This window comes from Electrona antarctica, assembly GCF_951216825.1.
Source record: "Electrona antarctica genome assembly, chromosome: 20".
NCBI lineage: Eukaryota > Metazoa > Chordata > Actinopteri > Myctophiformes > Myctophidae > Electrona > Electrona antarctica.
Genome location: NC_136801.1, coordinates 30,804,398 through 30,813,591, shown reverse-complemented (window position 1 = coordinate 30,813,591; position 9,194 = coordinate 30,804,398). Strand labels below are relative to the sequence as shown.

The window sequence follows — 9,194 nt, the reverse complement described above, 5'->3', positions numbered from 1 at the left end:
ACATCATTCTGGGGGTCCTTGACATGAAAAAGGTTGAGCACCACTGACATAGAAACATAGGTTTTTCAGAAAACTGTTAGGATTTAGAAGCCTTTTTTTAATCATTCTGAATTTACGAGAACCGCGAGACCGATTGTGTATTGTGTATTCTTCCTACCTCTACTCCGTAGCCACTTTTTGCAGACTTGAACTTACTGTTGTTTCTGTTTTTCATACTAATAAGCAAGTGTATTCTAATGTGTCTGTTCAAGAGAAACAAGCTTGGGCTAACTTAGCTAAGAATTAAACTATTGTGATGCGGTAAAGAAGCATTGGTATATTGAGTGATCCCTTTGTGGGGTATACGTGTTTAGTGAGAGCAGCCGGTTATGTTCCACCTTCCCACTTTATGTCAGTTTTACCTTCCGGTATTTTTCCTTATAATTTTCCTTGTACTATGTATGTGCTTTACTATACAGTAACTTTAAATTCTGGTGATGTCAATAGCAGTATTACCTGTAAGCCTGAGTTTTACTTGGGTAAAGCCAAAAGATAATTAAAAGTGAGGTTTATAGAACATAAGAGTCATATTAGTAACTTGGATGAAAAATCCCTAGACACTTTAAAGAGGTGGGATATAAAGTGTGCTTTCTGAGGTTCCAGAGCTTTGAAGCTTTTCAGTCTTTATATTAACTTTTTCTATTATCTCCTAGAATGTATAAAATATCTGAGTTTGTCTTTATAGAGGGGTCCCACAGGTCAGGTTTTGTCTATAGTGCTTAGATCCAATATGGATCTTACTTAATATACACCATGTTGATGGATGGAAATATGGATCCACCTTGAGGAGAATGTTTATGGTTTTATATTTTAGAAGTGAATAATGAAAAGTCTGAACCAGGACCATAATGTCCAGACCACCAGAAAATGTAAACTGTCACTTTAAGACAGGACACCATGAAATACCTTAGAGAGGTTCAAAATGTACCCAACTGAATTGAAAATGAATTAATATCTTTTACCTTTTGAGTGAAAGGCCCTTTAAATGCATTCCAGGAGATGAATAGAAAAACCTTTTATGAAAAACTCTAGGAAAACCCTTAATAGTAATTATGAAGTCAGACGCAAGAAAACTAGGAGAATAATTTAAGGTTTTAACAATATTTTAGTTGGTAAGAATCAATTTACAATGAAATGTGTGGCATTCGGAAGTACATTACATAATTAATTTAGAGAAAGAATCCAAATGTCCGAGATGGTTCCGACTTCTGTAGCATTGTTCATAGTTTAGTAGTGGAGATGACGTCAGTTAATTGGTTGTCAGATTGTTGATATAAGTCCATTGGCTGGGGAAGTTTCATGTCCGCGACGAGGTCCGGGTTGGCGGTGGCTGGCGCCATAGATATATAAACTCTAGATAGCTCACCCGCGCTGTTGGCCAATGGAGAGCGACGTCGTTACGTGGCGGCCATCTTACCTCGGGCCACATAACATTGTGTCTATGGGGCATGTACTCTTAAATGACCATAACTTGCTCAATTTTCAACCGATTTTCAAACGGTTTGGTTTGTTATAAACGTCAGAGACGTCCGCATACTTATATGCTTTTATACGTTCATATAAAGCATCCTGAATCATAGCCACGTTGACAACGTTTGTAATAAACCAACCCGTTTGTAAATCCGTCAAGATTTGAGTGAGTTATGACTGTTTCTGTTTGAGCTGCCATTGAACATACTGTACAGTAGCCCCGAAGTAAGATGGCTGCCGGGTGAACGACGTCAGAAACTCCGCCTTGAGCCATCTAGAGTTTATATATCTATGGGCGCATTCGTCCGGCACTAGTGATGATGAGGATGGTGTAGCGACGGAGAGTCACAACTTTCACAAGTCAGGAAGTCGGGCGACTCCCTGCGTTGTCATGGCAACCTACCGTATAGATAATGAAGCTCTTTCCCTTACTGGCTCTGTCCAGGACCAAGGTCAAGTTATCTGAATGGTATTTGCTAACACGGCAACTGCGTGCAAACTGAGTTAAAAACATTGTGCCACAGTATTGAAAGTTAACTGATTGGGGAGATATAGTGAGGGTGAATCTGGTGACAGATATCTATAATAAACGATAAAATAGGCCGTGAAATGGACAACAGGATGGCACATGGTGGCACAATTTGTTCCCAAGACATCCTAGGAACTATGTATGAACAATAAGATGTCAACAGGGAATAGGCCAGGGGTAAAATGATAGAGACATTTCTGACCGGACAAATAGGATACGAAAAACTGTCCAGCTTGACATGACGTGTAAACAACATCAATTTTATCCATCATTGATACTTTTACATTTGTGTTTTCTTTTCTTTTTTTGCTTACTGTTTCTTGTCTTAAATAACACCACAATTCATGTTGAAAAAAACGATGTAACAGAAAATAATGATGTAACTATCGGTGCACCCGGACTGCTTTGTGCGTGGCACCCAGGTCCTCTTTATAAGTGACACCTACGCAGGAACAATCTATAGATTCACGCTGAGGAAGGCCCTTGGGCCGAAACATCCACACTGTTGTTGTTTGCTGCTGGGGGGAACAAAATAAAAACAAGAATCCTTCCAGGATACAACGTGAGTGCTGGTATTCATCTCTACAGTCTGTATCTTCCAGAACCGTGCACCCGTTACAACGTGGAATTACTCAACCGAGTGCTTCTTGCTTTTGCTTTCTTCTTCAGTTATTTTTTGAATCGTCCTCAGATCTAAATGGGTTAACCCATTCTGGGAGGGAACCCCTTTTGGTGTTTTAAACATTATGTTATAATTTAGCTATTGAAAAATAGCAGATCTACAAGCTCATAGCGCGCCACCGAGTGGCGCGCTACGAGCTTGTAGGTCTGCTATTTTTTTTAAATCGTGAAAATGTGCCTCAAATTTGGAATATATTTTTTCAGAACAAACGTTTTTAACTCAAATCTTTGCTTCTGGGGAGGTCCCTGGAACAACATATTTTCAGATGGGGGTCGGAGGCCAATTGCAGATCATTTTTGGGGTCCTTGACATGAAATATTGAAGTGATATAGGCCTAGAAACATAGGTATTTCAGAAAACTGTCAGGATTTAGAAGACATGTTTTTTCAGATCTAAATGGGTTAAACACTTGGATGATAGACACGGGGGTCTATACCCCCACCTTTTCCCCTCTACACAAAACCTCTTCGCCGTGCATTGTCGATGTCCAAGCTCACAGCGCGTCACACTTCAGCACGCTGTGAGCTCAGGATGATCGCCGGATGTTTTCATGACATGCCAAGATTGGAGACGCCGGGGTTCATGTGGTTAAAAATAAAAATGCATTGCATTTGCTGAAATCAATTCAAGTCATTGTGCAACGTATTCCATGCATACTTTACAGAAAGTAAGAAATGATAGTTTCACCTTCAGCCTCCACCTACTGTTTGTCTCTGTGTGTGTGTGTGTGTGTGTGTGTGTGTGTGTGTGTGTGTGTGTGTGTGTGTGTGTGTGTGTGTGTGTGTGTGTGTGTGTGTGTGTGTGTGTGTGTGTGTGTGTGTGTCTCTCTCTCTCTCTCTCTCCCCGTCGCCTTTGATGTGAGAGGTTCAGTCGAGGTTCTAATCAGGTAGCATCAGCCCTGAGCCTCGTTGCTCCTTCACAGCGGCCCATTAAGGAGCTGGTTTTCTGGAGGAGGACGATAAGGACAATATACTCTCCCTCTCCCTCCTGTCTGTCTCCCTGTCCTTCCTCCATGCAGCCCTCCTGCACTCCCTAAATCTCTCAGGCCCCCCCCTCCCCTCTATCATTCTGTCCCTCCCATCCTCTATCCCTCCCTAAAACTTCTATGCTTCTATGCTCTCTCTCTCTCTCTCTCTCTCTCTCTCTCTCTCCATGCTGCAATTTTACTTGGTGCTCTCTTCTCCTCTTCCTCCTCCTCCTCCTCCTCCTCCTCCTCTCACTCGTTACCTAACAATCTTTCTTTCCTCCTACACAGACGGTGAGAAAAGCGTAGGTATGAAGCTCACTGCTCAACCAGCATCAATATGGTAGAGAAAATGGTACAATGCAATGATAATCTACCGTATCACACATAATGTACAAACCCAGCTAGAAGACACACCTCAGACAAAGTCAATTGTACAATAAGATACAGACAAAAAGGCAAGTTCTCAGCCAGCCAGCCAGCCAGCCAGCCAGCCAGCCAGTCAGCCAGTCAACCAGCCAGCCAGCCAGCCAGTCAGTCAGCCAGCCAGCCAGTCAGCCAGTCAGCTAGCCAGTCAGTCAGCCAGTCAGTCAGCCAGCCAGCCAGCCAGCCAGCTAGCCAGTCAGTCAGCCAGTCAGTCAGTCAGCCAGCCAGCCAGTCAGTCAGTCAGCCAGCCAGCCAGCCAGTCTACAAACTAAAACAAAACAAGGTAGTCACCATGAGTAAGACTTTGTGTTCAACTGAAGTGTCCAGCCAGAGTCATCCTTCACTACACATAGCTTTTAAATGACTGCCCTTCAGTCCTATAGCAGACACTTATAGCCTAATTAAATGCACAAACACAAACTCTGCAGTCTGCCTGCCTATATAATCTTCCCCTTATTTGACCGGAAAAGACAGCTATTAACATTCATTGGCACTTTTCCTGATAATTTAATGTCGGGTTTCATCATCATATAACTTTATGAGGATTAGGCCTGCGTGGTTTATCGTGGATTGCTGTGCCTATGTGTCGCACATGGAACATAGCCCATCTACGAGCACACAACGCGTCACAGCACGTCACGTTGTGGGCTTGTAGATCGGCTATTTTCCCATGCACGGCACCCACACGCTACTAAGTGTAACTGCAGGCTGTATTGGTTCTGCCTGGCTCCGGCGCTCACTCTGCTGGGGTATTTAAAGTTCCAGCTTCAAGCAGGATTTCCACTATACCTGCATGGCGGCCCTCTGCGTGGTTTAATGGCTGGAAGCATGACATGGTGGTGCAACGCTGGGGTTAGGGGTACGATTCCCGCTGGGGGCCCACACACATGCTGCAACCGTTCTCATTACACAACGTTGTAAGCTAAGGATGTACAGACCCTCCCATGACCTTTTGCTTTAATGCTGTTGGGTTTGATTCCAATTATACTGCTGAGTGCTGACGCCTTCAGAGAGACACTGCCATTAGTAAGCTATTTTTACTTTTCTAGAATGGACTAGTGCGTACATCATGATTTCTCCCTGTTGAATCAGAAGAACCTGACATTTTCAATTGCACATACTAGGGATAGGCATTTTGACCTTTTAATGTGGGCGATTTACTGTCCATGACGTGACATACGTAGACGTCCTATCAATAAATAAACTTGTATGGGCAGTTCAAATATCTATTCTATATATCTCATTATGAACAGCGGTTATATTTTTTTCATCTTTTTTTTTTAGGTATTGTGAACTAGGCTATTGAATGACAAACACAGATGATATCAAAGTGATTTATTTAATTAATATTCTTAAGTGACACACATTTCGGTCACATATTTGAATGTCATGCTGCAAGCATTAGTGATAGTAATCATTGCTATAGACTCTAGTCACTAGAGTATAGATAGTGATGTTCTGTCTCTCCATCTCTTAGTTTAATACACTGGAGTCTCAAATGGCACTGGTGCAGAAAAAGGATAGCATTTAGTATTTTGTAACAAAACAGAAAATATATCTTCAGGTGGGTTGCCAATTTCAGCTAATCATGGAGAGAAGTGTTCATTTTTTTCCCTTTATTTCTGTGTGTCGTCACTTCCAGTTCCACTTGTTTCATCGATATCCTTTGTGAGTTCCCTCTCCTGATTGGATAAAAGTGGTATCTGACCAGATCATGCATTTTCTGGTCAGACGGCTGGGCCCTGATCCAGAAAAAGTTGAGAAAACCACAATGACTCTACTGACTGTGAACAGCTGTCCATTCTGACATGGCAACCCACAGTGAAAACAAACGGACTTCTCTGCAGTCGCTACAGTGTGCGAGTCTCGGCTCCATTGGTTTACAGCAGGGCTTCTGAACGCCGGTTATGTGATTATTAGCTTGGGAAAGCGTACAGAGACAGACCTACATGGGAGGCGAAGGCTGCAGCTTGTCTAACGCATGCACACGCACACAGTCTCACAATGTACGCACCACAGCCAAAGGATTTGTATCTCGGAAAAGTTAAATAATGCTTCCTAATGACTATAATAACTGCAGTAACGATTAACAGCTACCCTCTCTCTCTCTCTCTTCCTTCCCTCCCTCTCCCTCTCTCTCTCTCTCTCTCTCTCTTCTCTCTCTCTCTCTCTCTCTCTCTCTCTCCCTCTCTCTCTCTCTCTCTCTCTCTCTCTCTCTCGTGGTCGAAAAAAAAGGCCCACACTGTTCACAAACAGCCCGTCTCTAATTTGGGATAAAAAGAAAATACTGCCTTGCAATATTTTTGCTGGTTTACCACCGTATTTCCAGGGGGACCACACACGCACACATACACACCCACTCACCCTCACGGTGCAGTGCAGTGAGAGGAACCACACACGTTCATTTGATGAAATTAGGTTAGGAAATGTGGTGTGTGTGTGTGTGTGTGTGTGTGTGTGTGTGTGTGTGTGTGTGTGTGTGTGTGTGTGTGTGTGTGTACCCTGCAGAAAAATTAGGAAAAAAAGCAGCTGGTTCTAACGCTAAACCGTCTTTGTGTGAGAAGAGCTAACGGTGTGGAAATGAAGAGGCTGTATTCTGTAGTGTGTGTGTGTGTGTGTGTGTGTGTGTGTGTTTTTGTGTGAGAGGGCTGACTAATCCCTCCGCAGAGCCCAAACGAGTTAAAAACACATCAAAGGGAAGCTTAACCTCTGTGAAACCTCGCACCGCTTTTTCAAGAACAACAAATGATCGTTCTCCTCATTGTTTCCAGGGGGACTCTTTTCACCGCCGCGCCGCCGCTGACTTTTTCTCGGGCCTGGGATTTTTTTTTCTTTTTTCGAAAGCCCGTGGTTTCATTTTTAATGACTGTGCCATTTGTGTCTCATGTGCGTGCGCGCGTGTGTGCGTGCGCGCACGCGCGTGTGTGTGTGTGTATGTGCGCGTGCAAGTGAAAGAAAATTAATGTGAGTTTTGGGACTGGGTGTGCGCGATGATGCGTGCTCGTGTGTGTTCGCACATGAAAAGGAGTATTTCTGAGTGTGTGACACTGCAAATGAGAAAAAAACACAAGTTAACCCATTTTGAGCGGGAACCCTTTTTGTTACATAAGTTATTATATACATTATGTTATAATTTAGCTATTGAAAAATAGCTAAATTGCCGCGCTATGAACTTGTAGGTCTGCTATTTTTGAAAATCGTTAACTTTTTTTTAGAAAATTCGACGTCAGGCCTGAATGGGTTAACAAGGACATGCAGTTCAGCTGAACATCATTAGAATGTGTGACAGCAAGACCGCCGCCATAGAATAGTTAATAGTTATGGACACACGCCGCACCAACAGGGCGAGGATGGCCTTGCTGTCGGCTGGAAACCTGTCCTAGAAAAATAGCCAATCTACGAGCTTAGTTGTGAGCTTATAGATCTGCTATTTTCACTTTTATGTGCGACACATACAAAAGTTTGAAAGAGAGACAGAGAGAGAGAGAGAGAGAGAGAGAGAGAGAGAGAGAGAGAGAGAGAGAGAGAGAGAGAGAAATATTGAGGTTTGTGCCCTACAGCAACGAGCCAGTGTGTGTTTGTGTGTGTGTGTGTGTGTGTGTGTGGTGTGTGTGTGTGTGTGTGTGTGTGTGTGTGTGTGTGTGTATAGAGAGAGAGAGAGAGAGAGAGAGAGAGAGAGAGAGAGAGAAAATATTGAGGGGTTGTGCCCTACAGCAAAGAGCAGTGTGTGTGTGTGTGTGTGTGTGAGAGAGAGGAGAGAGAGAGAGAGAGAGAGAGAGAGAGAGAGAGAGAGAGAGAGAGAGAGAGAGAGAGAGAGAGAGAGAGAGAGAGAGAGAGAGAGAGAGAGAGAGAGAGAGAGAGACGAGACACATGACGAGAGGAGAGGAAACCGATTGCGGTCCAAGACGCAGATGTCCCCAGAAGTGTCATCATCACAGCAGAACCTGCATGGTCTCTCTGTTCGTTCAGGTTTCCATCCCTATACAGGTATAGCTTCCTCTGAAGGAGCTGCTTGTTTGAACACTGCACACCTGCACCACTGAACAGTACACAAGGACATAAACATTACGGGTTTATTACGAGGTTTAGATTGCATTCACAAAGTCATGGCACATGTCTTGTCTTCACAACACAACACCACAGAGTCCTTCTGCTTCGCCTTTGGACATCCCAAGCGGTCGAAACCCTCCCAACCAACCTGCCCATAAAGGTTCAGTGTCTTGCTCAAGGACACTTCGGCAGTGGCCACTCTACCTCCTGAGCACTCTTTTTATGCATATTAATCCAGTTGATTTAAAAGGCATCAATCATCTATATACTATTTTATATTACAGAAACAAATTGTAGTAGGTAGTAGTGTCCTATCATTGATACATTTACAGCAATTGGTGTGTGTGTGTGTGTGTGTGTGTGTGTGTGTGTGTGTGTGTGTGTGTGTGTGTGTGTGTGTGTGTGTGTGGTAAACCCTGCTAGCCGGTCGCTGTGGAGCCCGCTATGCAGCACAGAGGCAGCGTGGGACATGGCTTTGACCCATAGACTGTAAGCTTTGACCCCGGAGGCATTAACCTCATCCTGGCTGCACTCCCTGCTGACAGAGGTCAATGAGGAAGTCTTCTAGGGATGAGCGTGTGTATGCGTGTGTATGCGTGTGTGTGCGTGTGTGTGTGCGTGTGTGTGTGTGTGTGTGTGTGTGGGCGGATACATTGAGTCCGATCTCCTCTCGTCCTACTAGGCCCAAATGTCCTCCAGTGAGGTGGAGAGAGAGAGAGAGAGTGCGCTCTATGAGCGGTCTCCTGCCGTGCCGCAACCCTCGTGGCGGCCGGCGGGGAGGTTTCTGATGGCCTCCGCCAGGCTCCGCCGAGGAGGCCACCCCGCGCCGGGTTCGGCAGAGGGGACGGCTGCCGAGAGACGGGGACGGACAGACGTGCATGGACGGGCAGCGTCACTGGGTGGGTGGAGGGGGGAGCAGGCGCTCGGCTCGTTTGCGCGCGGCCCTCTCCGCTCGCAGCTGCCTACGCAGTCGCTGGTTCTCCTCGCTGAGGGCGCTTAGCTGGAGAGCGAGAACGAGAGGTGCAGAACACAGA

The 9,194-nt window shown here is 44.8% G+C and overlaps 1 protein-coding gene across 7 annotated transcripts in view; it reads right to left on the bottom strand.

Moving 5' to 3' along the window:
• Positions 1 to 8,252: 8,252 nt before the first annotated feature.
• LOC306913437 (uncharacterized protein) overlaps positions 8,253 to 9,194 on the bottom strand; it is a 217,017-nt gene continuing 216,075 nt past the window's right edge. For all 7 annotated transcript variants that reach the window (XM_079490088.1, XM_079490089.1, XM_079490092.1 and 4 more), the window contains one exon: positions 8,253 to 9,160. In XM_079490088.1, the coding sequence (XP_079346214.1) occupies positions 9,053 to 9,160 (108 nt within the window). In that variant the 3' untranslated portion in view covers positions 8,253 to 9,052. The remainder of the gene's footprint in view (positions 9,161 to 9,194) is intronic.